This window comes from Nelusetta ayraudi, unplaced genomic scaffold, assembly GCF_046127955.1.
Source record: "Nelusetta ayraudi isolate G7.1 ecotype Tasmania unplaced genomic scaffold, CSIRO-AGI_Nayr_v1 ptg000042l, whole genome shotgun sequence".
Classification (NCBI taxonomy): domain Eukaryota; kingdom Metazoa; phylum Chordata; class Actinopteri; order Tetraodontiformes; family Monacanthidae; genus Nelusetta; species Nelusetta ayraudi.
In genome coordinates, this window is record NW_027466092.1 from 11137501 (window position 1) to 11164063 (window position 26563).

The following is a 26563-nucleotide window of genomic DNA, read 5'->3' on the forward strand; positions in this document are numbered from 1 at the left end:
TCCTCCAGCTCCCGCCCTTTGAAGGAGGTCTTCCACATCTCCTGCTCACAGGTGCCGCCCTTGCAGCACTTCTCCACGCTCAACACGTTGCCGTCGTAGTCGCATATGAGCTGGCTGACCACCGACGTGAAGCCCAGGCTGTTGAGGAAGGACCCGTACGTGTCCCGGTCGTAGGGCGACGCGCGGATCTTGAAGTGCGCCGGCGCCAGGATGCCCAGCACGCCGGGGACGCCGAACATGCTCTCCAACTTGGCCGTCATGCTGGCTTTGGCGTCCGGTGACGTCGGGAAGGAGATGAACTGGTCGGACATGCCGGCGATCACCCCGGACACGGTGTTGATGATGGTGGTGGCGTTGTCGCTCTGCCCCAGTCCGGCTCTCTGCAGCAGCGTCACGGTGGCGAAGCCCTGGGCGTAGTAGCTGAGCGCCACCTGCAGCATCGCGTCCACGGACTGCGCGGGCCTCTTTGACACGTGCTTCTTCATGCGCACGTGCACGGTGTCGCGGATGAACGCCAGGCACGCTCTGTTCAGGTGGAACGTCTTCTCCAACTCCGCGTCGTCGAAGTCGTCGAAGCAGCCCGAGGCGCACCAGTACTCGCGGTCTTTCCCCTGTTCGTCATCTTCTTCGTCGGCGACGAGCTCGTCCTGCACCGCCAGCCACAGGGCGAGAGGGTAGGCCATCTGCTGCTTTGCGTTCGGCGGCCTCGAAAAGAAAAGAGGCGACGCTGCAACCGCACGCACCGGTGGGGAAACTATAAACAATAACAAGTATCCTGGAAGCGCTCGTCTTCCTCCCCGACAGTGCCCGCCTGGGCATCGCCACGCTCTGCATGCGATCGCCACCCAGTGGAAAGGAGGATAAATTAAAACTAGTGTATTCATTAGTCTCTCCATTTTCAATAAGTTGTTCCTGCACTCAGGGTTGCGGTGGTCTGCTGGAGTTTATCCCAGCTGTTATAGGGTGAAGGCAGGGTGACACTCTGGACAAGCTGCCAGTTCATCATAGTGCCACATCGAGACAAAGACAGACAACCATTTACACACACACACACACTTACAGTCACTTTAGAGTTCCCAGTTCTCCTCACATGTATGTTTTTGGACAGTGGGAGGAAGCCAGATAACACGGGAGAATAACCCACACAGGGAGAACATGCAAACTCCACACAAAAAGGCCCCAGACTCGCACCCATGACCTTCTTAGTGTGCCACCGTGTCGCCCATCTAGTGAACCATTCAAATAATCGGGACAAACAATCAAAGCTTTAGCACTGAAATGTATAGTTGTGTGTTCCAAACACAAAAATGATAAAGTCACTGGCGTGCAACTTGTGTATTCCGGTTTTCACTTGTGGTGCCCCCCCGCTTCTTCTGTTCACTCTCACAGAAATTAAAACTTTGCAAGTCCAATTTCCCCCAGCACGTGAAAATGTTATCATACTTTTTAAAAGTTGACTTTATTTGTTTTGACGTGTCAATATAAATATGGCAACTCACATATATGCAAATACAAAATGTACTTTATTTAACAGAATTGTGCAATTTTATAAATACATCCAAAAGCTGTTTGACATGCACAGACATGATCTGCTGCATCACAAAAGGTTGGGAGTATCATAATAATAATAAACTTGGAACAACAATGAAGTAAATTTGTGTTTGGTAGATCATTTATCGCAACAATGCTTTTTGGCATTGAACCTCACATATTGTTGGCAAGCCTGTTCACTTCCCTTTTAGATGGTGCCACATTTATGGGAGGAGGCGCAAAGCTGACTACGTCATTTATAAAATTCCAAGATCACAACACTCACCATGGAACAGGGATTATCAGAAAGAGACTACCTTTGGAATGTGGATGAAAGAGCCTGCCAGCAGTCCTGAGCTGCTTGACTGTGCGGTCGGTGTGTGCCAGAGTTGTCAACACAAACTTGTTGACTGTGACAAATGCTGGTTGTAGAATAAGATTCTATCCCACAGCAGTGTATCTATGTTTCTTCCACATGTTAAGAATGTTGAATTGTTAGATTGACAATTTGTTTCAGAGACGATTTGGCCACATTTTCATAGTTGCAACCCACATACTCATGGTCTGCTGTTCTTAAAATAGTGGCACCAGAAGCCATGAAGAAATCATTTACCAAACAAAAGTAGTGCTTTTCTGTTGTAAGTTTAGTCATTTAGAGCGTCCTCTGGCCTGAATGCACTGTCAATAAATAAATTAAAGCACAAAAGACATTTCTCATCATTTAGCTCAACGTAAACTGTAATACCATAATAAAACTCCAACTGTTGCAATTACTCTGCCCCTTCAGACAAATTTAGTTTGTGCTTGTTTTTTTGCTTTGGTGACAAATAGAATATCCTGTTGATTTCACTGATGGACACGTCTTTCAGTCTGGGTATCCCCTCTGTTTGGCAGCTTTTTGTCCTCTGGCTTTGCGCGTACACATCTGTAAGGGGAGAAACAATATGAAACTCCACAGCTACATGGACGTCTGAATAGCAGAAAGAGCTAATGTATATATGACATTGTTAAAACATTTGTTGTCATTTGGTTTCATTGTTTCCAGCCAACTGCCAACCTGTGATGTTGTCCACGGCATCGAGCGGAGCTGTGTTGTTCAAGTTCACTCCAAACAGGATCACCAATGACACGGCAAGGGCAACCAGCAGATAGATTGGCACAGCGAGGGCCCAGTATCTGCAAAAATAACAGGAAATCAATGGATACACTTAACGCCTCATGTGTTACCACTTATTTCCTGTAACATGCAATTTATTTGCAATTTGTATCTATTTTTACTAACTTTTGAGGCCAGTAAGTGAGTCCTATTGAATGAAGCCATTCCTCTGGTACAAATGCCCACAAGCAATACAGAACTGTAAAGGGTGAAAAGGAAACACGATGAACAAGAGTGAACAAACTGGTGAGGATTTCTATGCTGACTGTTGACAGACTACCTTAAACGTAAACGAAGCAAACCATTGAGGCTACTAACAAGCTAAAAGTGGAAGAACTAACTACTACAATTTTACTTACAAAATCCAAACTGTGAGCCGAGATAGAGAACAAATCCATAAATGGCTCTTTCGGGCAGGGGGGAAGGACCGTTTACAACCATGGTCTGAAAACAGTAAAAGAAACGTACATTTTTTTAGATAGATCCAGATATACTTTCAAAAGTGGAACAATGCAGCGTCATAAAACACTTCTTATACACGAATGGAGCGACATACCTGTCTGTTTTATACCTTATAAAGAAAAACGAAGGGTATTTATCTTTAAAACGTCAGCACTGTTCGATGCATGGCTTCCGCACTCTCGACGATATTGTGTCCCGCTCGTATTAGAGTCCGATGTGAAACGTTTTTTCAGTTAATTCCCCTCCCCAAAAGAGAACATTTGCAAATATTGAAACAAAACACATTCACATTCTTTATATTCAAATTTATTTTTTTAATAAATTTATATTTACAGTTATGTACTTCCTATTAGCTGCACTCTTTTCACGCCCTATGTTATTCTAACTTTAAAAAACCCGAAATAATCTTAAGAGGTTGGCGTTTCCTCCGGAGACACTTAACAGATGCACATAACGGAAATACACATTCCAGCATGGTTCCAGCCATCAGGCGCTACTGATAGATTCTTCTGAGATATCAAGGCATGAAACAAAGTTATTATCCAACTTGATGCTGCAGAAATACTTTCATCCGTCCTGGAAACACGTTTTGGCAAGAATTTATTACTTTTCGCGCTGTCAAATGTTCTGCGGTGCCAACTGACTTCCCCAGCGTGGCTGAAAACAGGAGTGGAGTCTTCAGACTTGGAGACGTTTTCCACTATGGTCATAATGTCGGAGGCGAAGGCAAAGAAGAAGAACACCTCCACCACACAACCACAACAACCCGATTCTGCACAGCAAAACAATACTGCCAAGCAGAAAAGGAAACGGTGGATGGTGGAGAAATATCAGAAGAAAAAGTCCCCTACCGTGGAAAAAACAGCAAAGAAACCCGATAAACTGGTGCCCCCGACGGATGGCCAGCAGTTCTCCGCTAACTGGAAAAAGCTACAAGAGGTGATTGAATTGATCTCTCACTGTCAGAGCTGCTTTGATTAACTTGTCATGCAACTCCTGTTTGTCGTGTTCGTTCATGTTTTCTAAACTAAAACCATAAATTGTTGGCTTAACTCCACAGATCCTCAAGGTCAGTCAGCCTGAGAAGAAGCAGCCTGAGCCTCCACAGCGTCAGAATGGCACCCTCCAGAAAACTGGGGTGAAAGAAAATTCCTCCAAAGTTTCTTCAAAGAACGCTGTCAGTTCAGGACAGCTCAACAATGAGAAGAAAGCAAAGGGCAAATCAGTTCCAGCCAAGGTGCGCCCACAGGACACTCAGATGAATCCGAAGGTCCCCAGTGTCTCGAAGACGAATCAGTCTGATGCTCCGAAAAGGAAGAAGGACGGTGGGATGTCAGTGAGTGAGCACAAAGCCAAGAAGATGAAGAAGGATGTCGTCGAAGACACAAAACCCACAGAGTGAGTGGAAAGTGGAAATTGTGGATTATCTTAAACTGCGTTATCTAAAACTAACATTGTCCCTGCGCCACCGTAGGGATGATCTCTGGTTTGACGACGTAGACCCTGATGACATCGAGTTGGCAATCGGAGCAGAGGCGGCCGAGATCATGAGGAGGAAGCAGGGCACTCAGAAGAAGGACAACTCCACGGAGAGTGCTCTGGTCAAGGAGAAAGCCTTTGAAGGGTGAGCGATCACAGAGACCCACCATCACTGCACAGCACAGCAGATGATCACACTCCTCAGGTGTTGGTCCTCCCGGTAGCTTTACGTTAGACTGATTGGGGCAAAGTTCGCTGGCTATGAGACGATGGGGTTAGCTTTTAATACATCCAAAACCATATAATGGCTTCTCAAAAAGCTTGTTACGATGTACTTACTGTAAGTATTTAGAAGTTAGACATCAATCGGCTTTAATACAAATGTGAATCAGCTGCTGCTTCCACTGGATGTAAAACTTTGAGAGGGGAACCGACTCCACTTGTCTACCCCCCTAGCCCCTGAAACTCGTGTATGATGACCTGGATGACTGAGAACCGTCACAGGCAATGGACATCAAAGCTAATTAAAATTTACATGGATAGATGGATACTTGCAACATTTATTTATTCTCATTTATTTTTAAATGTGTAATACGATAGTTTCAAACTCATTTTATGACTGATTGGTTGTGACACAGAAGGCCTACTGGCCTGCTTGACAACTACATCACATCAAACTTTGCCTGCCTGCATGCCTGGTTGCCTGGCTTCTTTTTAGAACAGGTTTCATTACAAGTCAGAGGCTCATCAAAATGATGGTGGAGCTGTTTTAAGGCAGAGTCGATAAGATCTGACACTTCAGTGCTGCCAACCAGAATCAAACCAGGTCTCCTCAGCCTTCTTGCCTAAGCCTTTCTTTTTACACAGCAGTTCCACATCGTCAACTCTTCTTTAAATTCTTTTATTTCCCCTGTTGGTCAACCATCAGCATCACCAAAGTCGTGGCCATCGACTGCGAGATGGTGGGAGTGGGTCACAATGGAGAGGACAGCATCTTGGCTCGCGTGTCCCTCGTCAACCAGTTTGGAAAATGCATCTACGACAAGTTTGTGAAGCCCACAGAGCGGGTGACGGACTACAGGACGGCCGTCAGCGGCATTCGACCAGCGGATATCAAAGATGGTGAGACAACAAAAAGCAGCTGGAGACCCGCGAAGATGACAAACTGCCTTCGTTAAATGTGCGAGTTTCTCATCGCCGTGTGTTTGCGTGACTGCAGGGGAGGATGTACGGACGGTGCAGAAGGAGGTTGCAGACATTTTGAAAGGCAGATTAGTGGTGGGACACGCCATCCACAATGACTTAAAGGTAGTTTGAAAATAATGGAGGATATCGCGAAACATTTCATTTACAAAAATCAATGCAAACGCTGGTAAAGTAATAAAATCCCTTTTCAGATTTTGCTCTTGGATCATCCGAAAAAGAAAATACGAGACACTCAGAAGTACAAGCCCTTTAAAAAGGCTGTGAAGGTATGTTATGTTCAGTCCGACCCGTCCAAACTCACCAAATTAGTTTTTGCAATTTATTTTATTTTTCTGTTTGTCTTTCCAGTCTGGACGACCGTCACTGAAAGTTCTCTGCAAAGAAATACTGAATGTAAAAGTCCAACAGGGAGAACATTCATCGGTAAGTCATCAACACGTTAAACATATGTCACCTGGTTATTATTTCGTTTGTTCTTTTTTTAAAAAAGGAAAAACGTTATGCTCTCACAACACAAATGATATTGGATTATGTGCCTCCCTCTCGTCCTCAGGTCCAGGATGCACAGGCCACCATGAGGCTCTACACAATGGTGAAAAAACAGTGGGAAGCAGAGATTAAAACAAGTAAAAAGGACAAAGACTTGGAGATGAAAAGAGAGAAGAGAAAACCAAAGCCTCCCAGGAACAAGAAGAAGCTCGCAGGATAATAAAACTGAAGCGTGACCTGGAGCAGGAGAGGGAGAGTTTTTGGTTTGTTCATGAACTGCTAAACAGCCAGGAGATGTTTTATGGTTGTAGACGAGCCCTTTGTAGTCATAACGTGTCAAAAAAACCCAAACGATTGTGAAAGGTTGGGACTTTTGTTTTTTAAGTGAAACGTTTAAGACTGTTTACGTTTATTCCCTTTGGGCAGTTTCTCCTCTTAATTACGTCTCTTCCTGGCTCACAATATGTTATTCCCAGCTGTCAGAAACAGGTGTTTCCAGCGTGAAACATCTGACGCCCTCCTGAGAGTTCAGGTTTTATTCAAATGTTCAGATTGTGGGACTGTCATCGCTTGGTTTATTGGAGCCTTAACCCAATTGTCTTACAAAACTGTTATATAAAATATATACATATTCATGCATTGCTGGATCTCTCGAATGAAATCTGGACAAATAAAGTGATGTTGCTTTAATCTCACTTAAAATAATTTCAGTGGTTTCCACTGATGAAGGGAGAAAATTGCCAGGTTTTAGATTTTTATGCTTATATTTATTTTTGTAATCAATATTGCCCTCGCTCTAGTGAACTCTGGAGGTCTCAGGTAACTATTATTCATTTATTTACTAATTAAATGTATCCTTTTGTTAGAGGGTAAATGCAAGTAACACTATTGTCAGTTAAAAAAAAGCTGTTTACAATCAGAGTTGTAAACAGAGGGCGAAGTCTTGAGTTGAATGTGAATCTGCTCTACTATAGTCTGGGATGAAAAACACAGATCTGAAAATGACAATAACTGCTCCTGCAGTATCAGAAACATTCCGTCCTGATGAAATCCTGCAGCATCTCCCGCAACCTCACGCTCAACTGAATCTGATGTTTCCTGCAATTGGCGTGGAATTGCGATCACACGTGTGTGTGTGTGTGTGTGTGTGTGTGTGTGTGTCTGCTGGAATGACTGTGTTGCCCTTGATGTGCAGTCTCCAGGCTCTAAATTAGGCCTGGCGTGATGTTGTGACGGCAGACGAGAAGCGGCGCTGTGAACCTGCACCTTCAATCTCGCAGACCTGCTCACATGTCACATTGTCCGGGCTGACGAACCACAGCACAGTTGGATGCGACTGCAAGGTGATCGGTGAAAGACGGCCCGTGTGCGGCTCGTTGGTCGCCCTTTTGTCTCCTCCTAGTGGCAATACAATGTCCAAAATCCCAACAACGTTTCGCCAATTTTCTCAAAACGCACACGACTGCACATGATTCTGTTGTCAAAGGATCGAAGTCAGACCCTTGCAGGGGATTTAGAGCCTGAAGTCTAAAGTGATGATCACGGTGAGTTGGGAGAGCGCAGGGACCTTTAACGCTGATAAATAATAAATACTAATGGCAGCTGTTCAAGGATGAATATTTAAAAAGAAACCAAGGAAATGCAGTTTAAGATTTTTAGGCAGAAGCAGCTGCGTACATGAGAACATTTTAGACGACAAAAATACGAACAAGAATAAGTACTTTTAGTGTTAATGAAAATAATATTCAACAGGTGTAGCAGCCAGAGGGATCTATTGAAGCTAAAATGAAACAAAACAAAACAAACATCTTAACAAGGATGTACTCCAGAAATAAAGTATCAGTAAAAAAAACCAAACAAACCAAAACATTTATTTGTTTCAAATGCACTGTCCTTCCCTGCGTCACTGAGATCATCTTGTTAAAATCACGTTACTAATGCTGCGTGTCAATTTCAAAATGATCAATGGATAAGAAACACTTTACATTTTATTTTCTAGTCGTCAACGCGCCTTAGCCGGCTGATGGAGCCCTGGAGACCCGGTCTTCTATCCGCCGGCGCCTGAACAGCTTCTTCCACGGAAAACAGCCGTTTTTGACACGCGGTTCCTCCGAAGACGGCGCAGTGAAGAAAGTAACTGTTAGCCGCCTCTCGCAGCAACTCACAGCGACACAGCAACTTCAACGGCTCGTACCTACCTGGCCAGTACAAGTCAGTGAATCCCAGAGTTTTGAAACAGACAGAAAACTACGTAACAGAGGTGGGAGTAAGTCGCACATGTGCAAGTCTCAAGTTACTGAGGTGAGAATCGAGCAAGTGACTCGATTAGCTTTCTAGCTAACGTTTGACCAATTTGAACAGCCAATAAGTTAGCTAAAGACATGTTTATTGGGCATTTTATTGAGAAGACATGTCTTACTTGCTTTCTAGCCACGCTAAATTCAATCTATGTTCGTATTAGCAAATGTTAGCTTTCTAGCCGCCCTAACAGTTAGCGAAGAAGGCGCATTTACCTAGCTTACCTTACTTTGTGGGTTTTGTAGTGACGGATTAAGTTGTGGTGGTTGTGTTACTGATTTTGAGCTGCGGACCTTGCATACTTCTGTTCTCTTCTTTAGAGCTTCCTCGACAACATAATCCTTAAACCCAAATTGGATTATTCCTGGTCTAGCCGCCTCCATGACTACTGCTAAGGTGTTGAATCGCTGTTGGTCTGCGTGCAGCCTGCGTTGCACTGTAAAATCACCTGAATATGTTTCAAAATAAAACACATTTTCTAACATAATCTAAAAAAAAAAAAGTTGCAAAAATGCATTTAAAAAAAAAAAAGTCAAGTCCTTTCAAGTAATCTGTCTCAAGTCATGAAGACCAAGTCATCAGTAAATCAAGCAAGTCTCACATCCTCAAATTTCCGACTCGAGTCTCCAATCTCTGCAACATAATGTGGCTTTTAAAAATCCTCCTGTAAAAGATAACAGTACAACTCACTAACCTTTTTATTAGCCACATACCAAGTTGAGGCATGGAGGCACCAGGTTGACCTGTCATCTCCAATGTTCTTCAGCAGCAACTCCTCGTCCATCCCCTGCCAACAGACGACTCTTTCTTCCGCTGCTTTGATGGTGACTGGAGTGCTGTGCGCCGCAGTACTGCTTTTATAATGGCGGCGTTCTAGAATTCCAACGTAAACGCCGACTTCTTAGGTCACAGTCTGTGATGAGGCTTTGAAGTTCAGCAACATTCCGTCTACTAAAGACTGACACGCCCACTTGTCCCTAAGATAATGTTCCGAATCTCACCTTAAATAGCACCAACCCTGAAATGGCACCTGAGGGTGAGGCCTCTGCTCCCTTTGGTGCCATATAGTTGACTAAGTCCCTGCGTGGGGGTGGAGGGTGCTGCGGAGGAGTTGCTGCCTTCCTTTGCTGCCCTTCATATGAGCGAACTCTGTGCTGCTCTTGGATGCAATCAATTATTGAACTACTGAATTATTTGGAGTACTGTGACATGAGTATCACATCCAAAGGGTGCAGTTTTCTAGGCTGTCTTGGAAAATGTTTTTTTTCAGTTTTAAAGGTTCCATATTTTGCCAATTTTTCTAGCTTTTTTTTATTTTATTTTTTATATATAATCATGGTCTCCTCAGGGGGCTCAAACAATAGGACCAAGCTGGCTGGGTTGTTACAGACCAAGGAAAGGTAGCATTAGTCTTTGTGACATCACAAAGGGTACTGCTTTCCAGAACTACTGAGGGGTTTTCGCTTTTACTGTGAAAGCAATAAAGTCTGAATCTGTCTGCCTCGTGAATAGAATTCAGTTAAAAACAAAGGTATTTTGTGTGATTTTGAAATTACTTACAGAGAATTTGGCATTTTCAAAAACATTTCTGGCATTATAATGAAGTGCCCCTCTTTCCCTGGTTTAAGTTCAAATATAAAACATCAGAAAGAATGACTTACATTTTTACTTCAAAAATGACTACTCATTAATCAAACATGTATTGTCACAAATCACAACACAGAAGAACATTTATCAAAAACTGCTTTATTGTTCAGACATGTGATCAGTCGGAAATGGCACAATGTTTATCTCATGCAGTTATCATCCCTACATGTATTTCCTGTGTGTCTCCACATCTCCACCGCATGCAGATAAGCAGAACAGAACACAAAGATTCAATTAGAATAGAAACAAATTTCTTCATTTAAAAAAAAACAAAAACTTGTATCCTCTGTTGATCCACTTGTTTTTACCTCCTCTTAGGAATGCTTTCACATGCATGTCTTTTCTTTTCTTTTTTTAAATCTCCCTAACCCCCCCTGTCGGTTCTAATTGAGTAATTACAGCCAAATCAGCGTTGGCTGCAGTTCTTCTAGCAGAACCTGGATTCTGCCTGCGTGCAGCTGCCTCCTGCTGATAAAATATGTTACAGACCCAAAGATCACACCGGGCTTCATCTTTTTGAGGTGCCATTTTTCATCTCCTGCCCACCAAGTCGCTGCAATTAGTGATGGACAACATCGATACAGATTATCGAACCGCCAGTTTCTCATTGTCAGTCTTTGCGTCCTCAAGGCCAGTGGAGCACAAAGTGCTCCAGCCTGCATCGCAGAACCCCTCAGTGTAAACACACAGAGCCAGGCGGAGGTAAACACTCAGGCCAATGCAGTTTTTCCCACTTCTCTTGCGTGTTTGTTCCCTTTTTCCACCTGCACAGTGTTTACTTGGAAATGACGGTCAACCGTTGAGACAGTGGACATCATTTCAGTGTTTTTATATATATTTTTTTATTTGCCAGTGCTGGAGGACCTTCCTTTGACCGCACGTTGTCTCGCCAGGTCTGCTGCTCGCTACTTCCTTATGCATGAGCGCTGCGCCCTTCTGCCGCTGAGAGACCACTATGTTGACTAATATTCACTCCGAAGACTGGCTCAAGTTAAAGCGAAAGAAAACACCATCAGCTACCTGCTTGCGGACGGCTTCCGGCCAAGGATTGAAAAGCAATGTTTCCTTGACGACCGGTACGTGATTGGACCGTCACTTTTAAAAATTCAATGTGTAATGTTTTGAACTGTGTAGGCTAGTTCGTTTTCATAGAAAGAAAGATGTTGCTTCGTTGATCTCTGGGACATGATTCACATTTAGCTGAACTTTGAAATCAGGTTATGTGGAACCTCCTTTGCTAATGTTGTGAAATTTCTGTCCTGAGTCTCTGACACCAAAGTTGTCCATCCATCTTGATGTTTATATGTTCCTGACAGACATAAGATCGCAGGGACTTAGTGTAGCGTGAAGTCAGGCTCTTTGGGTAGTAAGACACTGACTGCACCCAGTGGGTGAGACTTAATTAGTTTGATTGGTAAATTGTTTTTGTTTTTGGCTTTCACACACTTTGGAATATGGCAGGTGTTGGTGCATTGAAACGTTTTAACCTAGGAATCAAAACTCTATGGCAGTTTTGTTTGCAAACAATTGCATCCCAACATGCTCACCAGTAATAGCTAACTGCTAAATGTAGGCACAAGCAAGTATGTTGTTTTACTTTGAGGTGCAATTAACTCCCACTTCTAACACTGGGTGCTTTGAATCAATAAAGGAATTTCAAGTGCATTAACATGCTCATATCACCAAATGCACATTGAGGAAATATGCAGTCAACACTGCTGCAGAGTCGTCCACACTGGCAACAACTCCTTGCTTGGTAGTTATGCAAGGTGTGACTTTCTAAGTGAACATCAGACAGGATGGTACACTCCATCAGATGTTTCATTCATTCATTCATTTTCTATACCCACTTCTTCCTGAGCTCAGGGTCACAGGGGTCTGCTGGAGCCTATCCCAGCTGTCTTAGGGCGAAGGCAGGGTGACACCCTGGACAAGTCGCCAGTTCATCGCAGGGCCACATAGAAACAAACAACCATCCGCACTCACATGCACACCTACGGACAATTTCAGAGTGTTCAAGTGACCTCACATGCATGTTTTTGGAGTGTGGGAGGAAGCCGGAGAACTCGGAGAGAACCCACACAGACACAGGGAGAACATGCAAACTCCACACAGAAAGGTCCCAGGCCTGAGCCCCGGAATCAAACCCACGACCTTCTTGCTGTGAGGCAGCAGCGCTAACCACTGCGCCACCGTGTCGCCCAGATGTTTAATTCTGAGCTGCAAAAACAAATTGTGTTTGTTTCTTTCGTTCAGCTCGTAATGTGTTCTAAAAAGCAGCGAGCAAGCAAGCCGACAGAATTTTTGCACGTTGAACATTTGGAGAAAAAATGACCCAATTTATGCTTTCCTCCCCTGTTTTCAAGGAACCACTTGCATTTAAAACTTCAACTATTTAACATTGCCATAATCTCTATGACGCCGCCTCCAAATACTCTGTTAAAGAAAAAGAAAATCTCCTCTCACCTCACGCTCACTCCGCTTATACTCTTCCACTTCCTGCGTGCACTTTGCTCTCACAGGAACATTTTGTGGTCAAGGGAAAATGCTGCAGGCAAAGACAAGCCGTGGCGGCCTTCTGGCCTGACTGCCCATACTGCTGTTGTAATTTTTATGAGGACCAAGTTCGATGAGTTTCCTGTCCATAAGTGCACCGGCCACATTCCTAATCGTACAGTAAGCAGCAGCATCCCAGTAACGGCTCATTTCAACAACAACCAAAAAAGAAATGCAACAAAAATATGCTATCGGCCTGTGAAAACTCTGCATCCATTAAAAAAAAAAAAAAAAGTTTTACAATTAAAAACATTAAAAGATGACTGAATTCATCCCTCCGTCCTCCCCGTCTTCTTGCCCACCTGCATCTGTGCAACCACGTGACTGCTGATGTCAGCCACCAGCCGGAGTCAAGGCTTGGGAACCTGTAGACAAAATGGTGTTTGTGTGTGCGTGTCCATCCAGCGCAGGAGCGAGTGTGTGAGGCGGCGATGTAGGCAAGTTGGATGGGAGGAGGGAGAGAAAAATGAAGCGATTAAAGAGATGGAAATTATTAAAGCACAAATCTTTGTGTACACGTACACACACACGCATGCATACGTACATACAAAGCCCCCTGCACACGTGCCCCCCCCCCCCCCTCTATTTATGAAGTTCAGGAGCCATATGGGAAATTAGCCTCTGTGTTTACCAGGGTCCTCCCACCCCTCCGTCTTGTTCTCTAATCCGCCCACATGTATCGTCTGAGAAGGGAGAGAGGAGGGAAAGGAAGAGACAGCAAGAAAGAAAGGAAGACAAGACGGGAAGAGGGAAAATATAGTGCTGGGGAAGGTGACGCTCCTCCACAGGAACAGGGAGAGAGACGGGGGAAAGAGAGAAGCTGAGGGAAGGTGGGGGGAAAAGACGAGCGAGAAGGCAGGAGAAGGTGTCTCTCCATCAGGCTGCGAGCTCCATTGAAACATTTGGCAGAAGGGGGGAGACGAGAGGAAGAGCTTGAATGGTCGCTACACCCTGGAAGCGAGTAGGGAGAGACACTGTGACAGAGGTTGCCAATTCCTTCCCCTCGTTTTTCATCATTATTATTTTTTTGGTTTTTGTTTTACAAATAACAAAGGAGGTGGGAGAGGCGCTCTGAGACCGAAGGGACACAAGGTGGGAGAAGAGAGAAGAGAGAGAATTTTTTTTTTTAGAAGCTGACAGTTCCCCCCCCCCAGAGGGATTCCTGCTTCATTTCCACCCGAAAGACTTCATCCTCCCTCCGCTCGCCGTCATCAGCATGACCATAAGCTTGAAGTAACATTCGGCAATAACGCCGCCACGACCGCTGTTGCTGCTGCTGCTGCCTAAGGAAAAAAAAAAAAAAAAAAAAAATCTCGTCTAAACGAGATTCTCCAGCGACACCCGCGCGCAATCCCGTGTTGATCATCCGGTAGAAATCAGGAAGGAAGGGCGAGTAAACGTAGACGCAACAAAAACACCCCAAAACATTAGGAGGGTAGTGGGGGGAAAAAAGAATCAGCCGAATGCCTGCGAGAAACTGGAGCCTCTCTGAAATCGTGAGAAAGGGCGATATAGCAGAGAAAACTACATTTCGATTGATCTCTTAAAGCTTGATGTGCGTGTTCCTGCGCGCACTCGAAACGAACCCGAACCAAGTGAGTATTGACCGTGTCTGTGTATATCTATATATTCATGTCTGTATTTTTGGTGGCTTTATTCTTCGTTTATCCGTCTCCGTGTAGAGCTTCTGTAGTGGCCGGTGTTTTATATTGGTGTGACAGGGCGAACAAAAGGGGAGGAAGTCAAATAAATGCAGCGTCTGTATCGACCCACATTCAACAAGTATCGCTTTTTATCGGCAATCACTGCGAATTTGCCTCGTTCATCTCCCCCCCCCCGTTGTTAACCATTGGATCAAAAAAAAAAAAAAAAAAAAAATGTGGAAGGATAAAAATGTGACAAAATTGGACTCGCCGTTCCTTTAATTGTGTTTTAAATTTCGATTCAGAGCCGCTGTCGCCCTGATAGTACAGAACTTGGACTGTCTCCGCTACTTCCACGCCTTAAACAAAAGAAAATCTGTTGCCCGTCTATTAAAAAAAAACAAACCCAAATAAATAAATAACGATGAATTCCGACTTTCATCATTGCACAAATGGTGGGTGTTTCCCCATCTACACCTAGATCAGAGCAGCCTCATGCCTCAGAGGGGAATGTGGGTGTGTGCGTGCGCGCATTCCTCTCAGCATCATTTCTCTCTCGCTCGCTCTCACCGTGCGCGTGTGTTTGTGTCTGTCTGCGTAAAGGCTACCGTGTGTTTGTGCATTTGTCTGCATGTGTGTTTTCCGTCCTGCTCGCATGTGCCTTCAGTGCGTGTTTGTCTGCGCGCGCGCATGAGAAAGCGAGAGAGAGAGAGAGAGAGTGTGTGTGTGTGTCTGTGTCAGTGCCCGTGGGGTTCGTCTGCGTGTGTTCCTGCGGCGGTGTGGCGGCGCGGCGGCGCGGGGTAAAATGTCAAGGCCTGAAATGGAGGTTTGATAATGGAAGCATTCTAGGAGGAGGAGGAGGACGGAGAGGGAGAAGGCGCACGAGGCAGGAGGAGAGGTGTGTGTGTGTGCGTGTGTTGGGGTTGGGGGGCGGTGGGGTTGGCACGAGGAGATGGAAGGACAGAGGATCTGGGTGGTGGTGGTGATGGTGGGAGGCAGCGATGCAGAACCACAGGGAGGACAGAGCTGCTCTCAGATCTGATCCAGGAAGTCAAGGTGTGAGGAGAGAGAGAGAGAGAGAGAGAGAGAGAGAGAGAGAGAGAGAGAGAGAGAGTGTGCATGTTGAAGGGGAGGCAGTTAAACGTCTAGACGTATTCTTGCTCCAACTCTGTAGCACTACCCCCCCCCCCCCAGCACTGCCTCACCTCACCACCACATCCCCCCCCCCCACGCCCCCCCCAACATTCCGCTGCATCTCAAACACGCGAGGTCTCCAGTTTCGTAACGCCTCTCTCTCCTCCTTCTCCCCTTTTCTCGCTTCCCAGTGCGAGCCTCTCCTCCCTCCTCGCACATCGCTCCCCGTCTCCGTCACCACCTTCCCGCCTGCCAACTGGCTCCGCCGTCGCTCCTCTTCCTACCCCCCCCACCCCCTCCGCCCCCACGGGAAGCGCCGTCTCTCCTCCTCCTCCTCGTCCATTTACACCCTCCCTGCTCCTCCCGTCTTCTCTTCCCCCCCACCCCTCTTCTTTCCATCCCTGCATTATAAATCTACAGCCGGTGCTATTTTTAGATTTCGGGGTAACCCCCCCAGAACCCCCAGTCCCACCTCCCTCCCTCCTCCACCTCCCTCCCACCTCCACCTCCTCCTCCCTTCTCTTCTCTTCGATTATAGACCCCCTCCCCAAGAAAAAAAAAGATGAAATGTAACGAGGGCGACCCGTCTCCACACACACACACACACACACACACACACAGGGATGGACGGCAGGCAGCGCTGCAGCTGTCAGTGGCTGCTGGAGGACCATGACGACGGCGGGGCTGGAAGAGAAGCAGGGCTGCTGCTGCTCGTCGAGCAACAAGGGGGAATAAATCTATTTTGAGGCCGTGATTGAATTACACATCTGTCGTGTTCTGGCAGTGTGCGTGTGTGCGTGTGTTTGTGCGACTGTGTGTGTGTGTGTCTTCCCAGCCTCTGACCCCTCCTCCCCTCCTCCTCTCCTCCTTCCCTCGGCCCTGCTGATTCTTTCCCTCTTCACACCTGCATGCCGGACCTCTCCGCACGCCGTCCGTCCTTTAGCTCGCGCCGCTAATCTCGGCCCTTTCACGCTACGTCTCTCCGCTCCCGCCGCCTTCCATCATCGCCTCCCTTTTCCTGCTCTACAGCACCCCCCCCCCCCCCCTCCCCGGCCCCGGTCTTCTTCCTCTACCTTGAACTTCAGCAGCTAATCTGCGACCCCCCTCATGTCTGATTTGCTGTTCCCGGTTCACAGTTCACGGGAGTCAGCGCAGTAATACGTCTTCCCTCGTCCGGCGGGTCAGTCTGACCCGTGCTGCACCGCTACGACCCTAATCACGCAGGAAGGCCAGCGCCATTAATTAGCTGCAGAGGGTTTAAACGACCTACGACAGAAATGGAGGTGCGAGTGTGTGCGTGTCCGTCCGTGTTGTTGGGCCGAGTTCTGAGGGATATTAGCTCAGATTCACCCCGGGTCCAGAAATAGAGTTCCTCTTCCCGACATGACACTCTATCCCAGGGCGGTTTCCTCCGCCTGCCCCTCGCTGCTGTTTCAGGATTTTTCTGACCTCTGCCAATCAACGGCTCATGGAGGAGGCGCTCTGCTTTATACATCTGCCTCCTCCGTCTCGACCCTTCGCCATACGTTCAAATCCCCAGCCGGAGGGAAGGCTCTGTCCATGCCCAGTGAGAAAAAACAAAAAATGCCAACGTTTATGCTCCCGTTGGCAGGGCGGATTGCAGACATGGACACTGGCTGAGTTTCCAGAGCTCTGTTACAGGCCAGTCTATTCCTTCAAATGGCCTTATGTATAAATCATCTCCAGCAGCTAAATGGAGAAAACCAGGAGTGTATGCTTTTTTTTCCCCCCACCGCTCAGACAAAAGTGAGCTTGAGGGGTGAAGCAGCGGTACCTCCTAGCAGCACGGTGTGTGTATGTGCGTGTGTGTGTGTATGTGCGTGTGTGTGCTAGTGGAAGGCTTGATCGACCAATATGCACATGGCTGAAGACCCCCGTGGGGGTGTTGCTGCTGCAGTGTGTGTGGATTGGTCAGCGCCCCCTGGAGGTCTCCCAGCTGGTGTTGCCGAGTAGAAGAGCTGCCTGTGGTAGATTTTTCCTCTTTGCCTGCTTAATTGATCGGCTCATTCATTCATGTTTTGGGACTTGGCTGCTGGTGAGCAGTGATTACCCCCCCCCCCCCCCCCCCCCCACACACACACACACACACACACACACACACACATACTCCACCACCACCACCTTTCCTCTGTGTATGCTGGCCGTCTCGGAGCTCCATAGACCATCATTGCGTGGCATCGGTCCGTCTCTCTCTCTCTCTCTCTCTCTCTCTCTGTCTGTTTCTCTCTCTCTCTCTCTCTCTCTCCCCCTGCATAATGACTCCTCCTCTCCCCTCTATTGATTCAAATTGACATCATCATCTTCCATTCTTTTCTCCTCGTCTGCCACTGAAATAACAGCCGCCGTCGCCCATAAACTTGCCCAAGTCTGATGCGGCTCTCGCTGCCCTGGCTGAGCTGCACCATGTGGTGCAGTGACGACTGTGTCAGGGGGGAGGGAGGGGGTGGGGAGGGAGGGTTTGTTCATGTGGTTTGACACCGCACTAAAAGGGGAGGTGACCGCAGAGCTTCTACCGCGCTGCAGTGCCCCGTTTCCTCCTGTTGGTGTCTCCTCAGGACCAGGCAGCGAGAGCACGGCGGAGGGGTGGGAGGGGACAGGGAGGAGGGAGGGAGGGAGGGAGGGAGGGAGGCGAGGTGGGTGGAACAGCGTGAAGCCTGGTGGTTACATCCTCTGATGGTGACTGCAAACCAGAAACACATACGTCGTTCGCACACTTGCCTTCTCTCTCTCTCTCTCTCTCTCTCTCTCTCTCTCTCTTTCTCTCTCTCACTCTCTCTCTCTCTTTCTCTCACACACACGCTGGGCTGATGTGCAGCTCTCCTTTTCTTCACAGGTACACTTTCCGTTCACGCTCAGCAGCAGCTTGCCTTGTTTTCAGTCCTCGCTCTCGCCTCCATTCCTCCCTCCCTCCCTCCCTCCCTCCTTCCACTGCTTTGGTATTGACCCCTCCCCCATTTCCCTCCTCCCCCTCCCCTTCCCACAACCACACCACACACACAGTCACTCACTCACACACACACACACACACACACACACACACACACACACACACACACACACACACACGCACCTCTCAGGTGCTGTCCTCTTTCCTCTTCAACCCATTTTGCACGCACCCCCCCGCCCCCCTGCCTCTCCCGCCTCCCCCCACGCCTCCCTCACCCTCTATCTGATTTCCTTCCCCTCTCCTCCCTCCTTCACTCTGTGATTGGGGTGAAGGTTTTTTTTTGTTTTGTTTTGTTTTTCCAGCCAACTGCTGAGCCTGTTCCGCACAGTCAGCACCTCCAAAAAAATCCTCCCCTGCCTCTCTCTCTCTCTCTCTCTCTCTCTCTCTCTCCCTCCCTCCCTCTTCCCCACCTCCCCAGCGCCACTCTACTCCTCCTTCCCTCCCCCTGGTAACTGGCTGCTGGTATACCTCACATTCAATGCATCCCATAATCCTGTGCTCCCCCCCCAGCCCCCCCCTTGCTGCAGTGTTTCTGCTAATATATATTAGTGTCAGTGCTCTGCCTGTTTACCCGCAAGCCGCCGTGTGCGCTCCATTCCTTTTCTCTCTCCGCGCTGCACAATCGTCCTCTGCTCCTCGGAGCTTTGGCGCCATCGAACCTGTAAACGCCTGCTCGATCGCGGCCAGGTGAACGTGCGCGCTCATTCCTTCGTCCCCTACAGCTTCTGTGATTCTGCCCCCCCCCCGCCCCCTCGCGCGTGTGTGTGTGTGCGGGTGTGTGCAGTGGTGAGGCAGTGCTAGCAGGTTGGCGCAGGACATGGTGGCTGAGGCAGGAAATGCTGCAGCAGAGAGTCAGAGGGAGAGGTGGTGGTGGTGGTGGTGGTAGTGGGGGAGTGTGTGTGTGTGTGTGTGTGTGGGGGGGTGGTTCTGGGTTCTGCTCTTCTCCTGCTGTGCAGTCAGTTTTTTTTCGTGCCATTTTTTTCTCCATGTCTGTTTTTCTTTTACCCCAATCCCCTCTGTGTGCTTCCCTGCAACATTTTGCACCTGATGCCCAACCGGCAGAGCTGCACAGCTCGTCATGTTACACTCGTGCTGGTCCCTTCTCTTCTCTTCTCTTCTCGTCTTTATTTGTTTGCTTTGTTCTTAAAGAGATACGCTGAGTTTTAATGCCCCCGTTAAGCATTTAACCGGCAACCTCGGAAGACGGTCAGATTAAGCGATCCTGCCTCTTCTTGCACAAGTTAGCCCCATGTTTTTTAAACAAACTAACTACGTCAGTATGTCAGAGTAAACTGAAAACAGTGTTGGCTTCCAATCAACCACCAAATTTGTTTTTAATGCACTCCAAAGACTCTCAGTTGGAATTGGGGAATCAATAACCTCGCCGCGCACACCAGCAAAGGGGAACAAAAAGGTATTTAACTGCAGTTACATGCTTGCGGTTGTCTGCATATAAAATATTCAGCAGCTTCGCAACGAGGGAAGATCACCCCCCCCCCCAAAAAAAACACAAAAAAACCCCAAAATTTAAGATGTTTGTGAACTGCAGGAAAGTGGTGAAAGACACACAATTAAGTGCAAATGTGCTTATTTACTGCTAAAAGTTTCAGATTGTGGGAGCTGTTGGTGCAAAGTTTCTTGTCCCGTCAGTGGAGTTTGTCCCAGACAGAGCAGCGCTGTCCCTGGTGCTGAAATACTATCCATCCTTGAACAGTGCTGATCCTAGACCGAGATCTTCTTACTCGCTCTCACTCACCATTCATCGCCAGATTAATTCACCCTTCTGTTTCACACTCTCCAGTGGCAGATAAAAAGGGCAAACAAACAACAAAACCCAGTACTGCAATGTGAGATTCTTTTTTTTGCAAAGCAAAGCAGATTTGATGCCCCCTGCAGCACACAATGGGACATGTTTCTTCCTCTTCTAACTTTTACTCGACTGTTTTCAAACTCTGACAGCATAACCATGCATCTCTTACCTGAGAGTCTTTATTTCGTTCTCCAGAAAAAAGACCAAAAAGGGTCTGTTCTTGAAAAAACTCACGTTGCTGCACCAGGGCAACTTTCCCAGTGAGCAAAAAGTTGTTTTTGTAGATGAAAAAAGGAAAAAGGTGCAGCCAGGATGGTTTAAACAACACTCACAAAGGAAAACTGCAGTGTCCTACATGACCGAAAGCAAAAGTCTGAGAGAGGACACGAAGGAGGAGAGAGAGTTGAGCCAAAGTGAGAGAATTCTACTTTGAGATGGGGGGAGGAAGAAATAGGGAGGGGGGAGGAGGAAAAAAAGGGGGGAGGGCAATGTGAAGGGAGGGAGGGGGGTGAGAAAGAGAGAGAAAGAAAGAGAGAGGGAAAACGATGGAGGACGGGTCGCTGGTGGTAGATGGGGATCGGAGCAGGTTGTGAGAGGAGGAAGAGGAGGAAGAAGAAGGAGAAATGAAGCCCTGGTTCTCCTTCCTCAATGAAATGTGACTCCTTTATGCGCAATATGAGAGCGGCCGAGGGAGAGCAGAGAGAGTAGTAGGAGGGAGAGTGGTGGGGGTGGGGGTGAGGGAGCGGTGATCGCTCACTGGAGAGATGGGGGAGGGAGGAGAGGAGAGCAGAGCAGAAGAGAAGAGAAGAGTGGTGCAGCATTTCTTTGAATAGGCAAGAAGGTTAACAACACAGATGCGGAGCTGCATGCGTTGCACGCGTGCCGCCGGAGCGCCGTCGGAGCCCCGTGAGCGATGGAGACGGCGAACAGTCTGACCTCGCAGATGAGGAGGAGGAGGATGAGGAAGAGGAGGAGGAGGAGGAGGAGGAGAGAGTGGAGGAGGCAGAGGAGGGAGCGAATAACTCCAGGTTTTTTACCGCAGCAGGATTCATTCACTTTTATAGGCGCTCTCTCCTGCCTCCCCTGCCTCCCCCTCCCCCCCTTCTCCCCACTCCCCCTCCCCCCTCCACTCGCTTTCTCTCTCTGCTGCGACCCCCATCTTCCGTGTATCTGGAAGACAAGGGGGGAGGAAAAATTACTGTACATGGCTGGTGTTGCTGCAATCACCCCCCTCCCCCACCACAGTCACCACCGCCTGCCTCCTCCACCTTTATTGCCCCCCCCAACACTCACACACACACACACACACACACACACACACACACACACACACACACACACTGCTCTGTCCTTTCCTCCCCTAGAAGAGAGAAAAAACAACTGATTTACAGTCTCCTCCACCTCCCCCCGTCACCCCTTCTTTCTCGCTTCCCCCCATTTCTTCACACACAAAAAAAGGCTCGCGCACGCGCCCGGCATTTGTGCATCGCGCGGATCTCGGCACGGCTTGGGGTTTATTTATTTATTTGCTGCGGCAGCGCGCGCATGCAGAGCACAGAGCCGATCGAGGAGATCCGACGTTAGCACGCACGCACGCCGCACACTCTCGAGAGGCAATTAACGCAAGCATACGCACACGCGCGCGCGCCCACGCGGTGCTGCGCCACCTTACGTCAGAGGCACAATTCTCAGGGATGCGGGGAGAGGGGGGCGGAGGGATGGCTCCTCAGTTGCCCCCCCCCCCTCTTTCTGTCGCTCCCTCTACTGCACGTGCGCGCGAACGCGCGCGACCATAGCTGTTTGGATAATGGGAATTGTTGCTTTTGATGCAGGTGTGTGTATGCATGTGTGTGTGTGTGTGTGAGAGAGAGATAGAGCGGGAGAGAGAGAGAGAGAGACAGACAGACAGACAGACAGACAGAGAGAAAGAGCTTTGCTTTGCGGAATAATTCGGCATCTGGCTTGAACGATCAGACTTGAGCTGTTTTTTTTTGTTTGGTTTTGTTTTTTGTTTTTTTTTTGGCTGCATGTGGCTGGAAATGCGAGTGTCAGCAGCACTGAAGCAGTGGGGACTCGGGGGGTTGCTGGGTGTTTTACAGTACGGGCGCCCCCTGGGAGATGCTGCGACGCACTACCGACTCATGGAGGTGATGTGGTCCAACATGTTTGGATGTGGCCATGCAGTTCCGAACTTGAACACAAACTTTGCAACCCGTTCATTTTCACGCCAGCACTCCCCACCTCCCCCGCCTCCGTCCCTCCTGCCCCCTCCCCTCCTTATTCATTGCACCTGCACAAGGTCACGTTTGCGCCTTTTTCCCCTTCGGCTGATTATCAAAGTGAACGGTGGCGCACGTTGCCGCTGCGCTCCCCGAAACAAACAAACAAAAAAAGTGTCTTGCAACGTTGATAATCCACAATCGATGTCTCCCTTCTGCTAAAAAAAAAAATATTTCTACCCTTTTCTCCTTCTCTCTTCTCTCTCTCTCCCCCCGCAGACTCCTCAGACTCCTCCCTCCTCCTCCACCTCCACCTCCTCCCTTCGGTTTCTCTCATCCTCTCCCTCCCCCCCGGTCCTCTATGCTCAGTTCGGTGTGTGTATCCTCTTTCAAAGGGCGCAAGGGTGGGAACAAGTCGTCCAACAAAGCATGTTACAGCGCAGACATGACTTGTCCGTCGGAAAGCGAGAAGATCGTTATAAACTGCGGGGGGGTGCGGCATGAGACCTACCGGAGCACCCTGAAAACGCTGCCCGGCACCCGCCTGTCGTGGCTGACCGAGCCGGACGCGTTCAGCAACTTCGACTACGACCCCAAATTAGACGAGTTCTTCTTCGACCGCCACCCGTCCGTCTTCTCCTTCATCCTCAACTACTACCGCACCGGGAAGTTGCACTGTCCCAACGATGTGTGCGGCCCCCTGTTCGAGGAGGAGCTCGCCTTCTGGGGCATCGACGAGACGGACGTGGAGGCGTGCTGCTGGATGAACTACCGCCAGCATCGGGATGCGGAGGAGGCGCTGGACAGCTTTGAGAATCCGGAGCCGGACGCGCCGGACGACGACCCGGCGCTGGGAGGCGCTGACGGGGACTTGAAAAGACTGTGCATGCAGGAGGACGCGCGCAAAGCCGGATGGTGGAAAACATGGCAGCCCAAAATATGGGCGCTCTTTGAGGACCCCTATTCGTCCAAGTATGCCCGGGTAAGTCGCCCACGTCCCTTCTTGGAGGGGCCAACTTTGTTCCGCTCACTGTTGCATATTGCGCCGCATGTTGTCTCGGGCTGCTGCAAGTTTTTGGAAACTTTATGTCCCTCCGCCCCTCCGTCCATAATTGCGCGCAGGTTTTTTGCGACCGATGTCAGGCACTGCTCATCCCTGGCAGCAGCTGCAGTGTAACGTAGCAGAATATTTACTGAATTTGAATTATTTATGCCGGCAGCAAAGGCGAAACGGAAACCCGTCAGGCAGCTCGATCTGCTGATGTCACCAGCGAGGGTTTTGTTTTATTCTTGTCATCTCGAAACACCACCGTATTTCGCCAAGTACCGTTTGTTTCATATTTCGTTGTCGTTATAGACGCTGCCATATTCTGCTACTTGAACAGGTTTAGTAGACCCCCCCCCTCCCCTCCCATCATCACCACCGCCACCGCCACGCACACAGAAACGCAGCATCCGCTGCACCTGCTGCATCCAAACGCTTTCATTAGGACGCATTTGCCCGTTTTACGACGCGCTTCAAAGCGCCGCATCTCCACGTTCGATTTTTATTTATTGCTGCATCGCGCCGAGGACGCGCGGCGCGATCAGCGGCGTTGAGGTGCTCGCTCCCCCCCGCACCCCCACCCCCCATTTGCCCTTGGTAGCGCTACAGTCTGCTGGCTTGTGCGTGTCCGTACGCGTGTGTGTTTTGTGTATGCGTGCGTGCTACATGGCTTTTTACGCACGCGGGCTTTTGGCCGAACCTCTCCGTCGTCGGAGCACCTTTTTTTGTGTGTCGCTGCGTCGCTCATCTAGTAAATAATGCGCCTCTTTAAGGCAAACATTTGATCGCACAGGTGTAGCGTAACAAGTAGCCGTGTTTGATCCGAGGCACATGAAAACAGTGGCAGTGTGTTTTCTTTCCCTTTTTTCCCCTCCCTCCTCCTCCCCCCCGCAGTTGCAGGCGAATGTTCCTCCTTGATCACAGCTGCTTTGATTCGCGTTGTTTTGGACGGTCCACCGTCGGAGTTTGATCACCCGCTGCTTATTAGGAGAACATATTTTGAGGCGAGGGTATATGCAGGGAAACGAGTGAATGCATGCAAGTGGTGCACATGCATTGGAAGAAAAAAAGAAAAAAAGAAAAAAAAGCCAGACAGTCAGCAGACACCTGCAGTGGCCGGTTCATGCCGTCCCACCACCAGGTTCCTCGCACTGAATTCTGACTGCATGCTGTGCAGTGAGGAAGACAATACCTGCACGAGTCTAGGGTTTTACACTTGGCGCCTCCATTCTCCCTCCACCGTCGCCCACACGAGCACACTTCCCTCCCGTGGCACCGGCGGCTATAGATCTACAGTATTTAGTTCCCTTGTTGAGGAAGAGGAAAGTGTGGAGCTGTGATGGACAGCCAGTCTGGTTTGAGGCCACCTGATCCGCCTCTCCGGATTCGGGAACAGGCAGGAAGTGCCTCTCTAACTGTCACTCACATCCCAATTGAATTGATTTTTTTCGCCACACCAAACCCACTGCCACCCAGCGTGTCATGGGGATGTTTCTCGACACATTGTCCAGATGTTGAGTGCCAGCTGGACGTGAATATGGCCACCAGATCTTGTAAAATTCAGGGAGAGGATAGATAGGAGACGGCGCTTTGCAGCACTCGGCTGCCTAAATGCTGCATATTATGTAATGTACAGGTTTTTTTTTTTTTTTACACCTCAGCGGGCGGTCACGGATGTTTAACGGCTGCAGGTGGTGGGGGTTTCTGCAGAGCAGGTGGCCAGTGGCTCCGCTGCAGTCGCAGCGCCGCTCCGTGCGTGTGGGGAAACGCAGTGCCGCTCAGCGCTAATGTTCCAGCCCTGCGCGTCAAACAGTGATGTGACCCAGATCACTGGATATTTTTCCATAAGCACCCCCAGTCCAGCCTACGCAGGAGCCCCCACCCCAGCCACCACCCATCTTTTTTTCAGTCCTTCGCCCCTAATGGATGCAGATTATGGGAGCAGGGAAAAAAGGGAAAAAAGGCAGAGGGACGGAGAGAGAGAGAGGCTCCGGGTGAAGAAAAGGAACTGATGCTGATGTGGAAACGCAATGAGACAGACGAGGGAGAGATGGGAGGAAACAAAGGTGGACATGAGACGAGAAGAGAAGAGAAGAGGCAGCGGGTGTTTCTTTTCCCTCTCTCTCTCGCTCTGTGTTTGCATGGCTGTGATGCAACGCTTCGACAACCAGTGTTATGATCACAGCGTTTGGCACAGGCATGTATTTCTCTCCAACCCCCCCCCCCCCCCTTTCAGCAAAAAAAATGAAAGAAAAAAAAAATCTCACCTCCTCCCTCGCTCGTGATCGTGTGAGAGCCTCGCTCACGGTTCTACCGTAGTGGCTCACATATGTACAAACACACACACACACACACACACACACACACACACACACTGGTGTCTGTGCTGGATTTTTCTGCTGCAGTAGACACAGGAGAGAGAGAGAGAGTGTAGGGTGGCAGTGGAGGAGGAGAGGGAGAGAAGGGGAGATAGATAGAGCGAGGGAAATGGAGAAGGGGTGAGTTAGTGGGTGAGGAATAGAGGGGAAAGGGGGGAGGAGGGGAGCCCAAGTGGGACAAAAAAGACGGAGAGGGAGAGTGGCGGTCGGCGTAAACACGCAGGAGGTGGCGGCCACGCGGTGAGGGGGTGGGAGGTGGTGGGCCTTTGCATTTTCGATTATCCGTGGGGCGCCGGCCAGTCTCCACCTCCCACAGCCCCCCCCCCCCCTCTCCTTCCTTTCTATTGATTGATGATTGATTGATTAGCTATCTCTTTTGTCTGTTTGTTCGCTCCCTGTGTGCCGCCGACTCGGAACCAGACGCTGCTTTGCTTGTCGTCCCGCGATAAAGGCGGCTCAAATTTATGGGGGCCGACGTTTCGCTTTGATGAGGTGCGTTACGGCGCGATTTGCATCTGATTTCTTTATCGATCGCCGCCTGGG

General features: G+C 48.8%; 3 protein-coding genes across 6 annotated transcripts in view; 2 read left to right on the forward strand and 1 right to left on the reverse strand.

Annotated features, from left to right (window-relative positions):
- Positions 1-1504: 1504 nt before the first annotated feature.
- Positions 1505-6159, reverse strand: pigp (phosphatidylinositol glycan anchor biosynthesis, class P). Of its 3 annotated transcripts, none has more exons than XM_076034403.1 (5): positions 6135-6159; positions 3046-3130; positions 2813-2885; positions 2588-2706; positions 1505-2455 (listed from the first exon to the last, which is right to left on the reverse strand). In XM_076034403.1, the coding sequence occupies exons 2-5, from the start codon at positions 3125-3127 to the stop codon at positions 2301-2303; spliced, it is 429 nt and encodes a 142-aa protein (XP_075890518.1). In that variant the 5' UTR covers positions 3128-3130; positions 6135-6159; the 3' UTR covers positions 1505-2300. The 3 variants fall into 3 exon arrangements, with proteins under 3 accessions (XP_075890518.1, XP_075890516.1, XP_075890517.1); XM_076034401.1 differs by lacking the exon at positions 6135-6159 and adding an exon at positions 3258-3382; XM_076034402.1 differs by lacking the exon at positions 6135-6159 and adding an exon at positions 3243-3332.
- On the forward strand, positions 3592-7027 carry rexo4 (REX4 homolog, 3'-5' exonuclease). The gene is made up of 8 exons (XM_076034396.1): positions 3592-4087; positions 4209-4546; positions 4623-4772; positions 5556-5749; positions 5847-5935; positions 6025-6099; positions 6182-6256; positions 6387-7027. The coding sequence occupies exons 1-8, from the start codon at positions 3851-3853 to the stop codon at positions 6540-6542; spliced, it is 1314 nt and encodes a 437-aa protein (XP_075890511.1). The 5' UTR covers positions 3592-3850; the 3' UTR covers positions 6543-7027.
- Positions 7028-13969: 6942 nt separating this feature from the next.
- The window catches only part of LOC142893643 (voltage-gated potassium channel KCNC1-like), a 45757-nt gene continuing 33163 nt past the window's right edge, over positions 13970-26563 (forward strand). Inside the window, exons 1-2 of one of the 2 annotated variants that reach the window (XM_076034432.1) lie at positions 13970-14418; positions 22877-23579. In XM_076034432.1, the coding sequence (XP_075890547.1) occupies positions 22959-23579 (621 nt within the window). In that variant the 5' untranslated portion in view covers positions 13970-14418; positions 22877-22958. The remainder of the gene's footprint in view (positions 14419-22876; positions 23580-26563) is intronic. The other variant, XM_076034433.1, reaches the window with a different exon arrangement.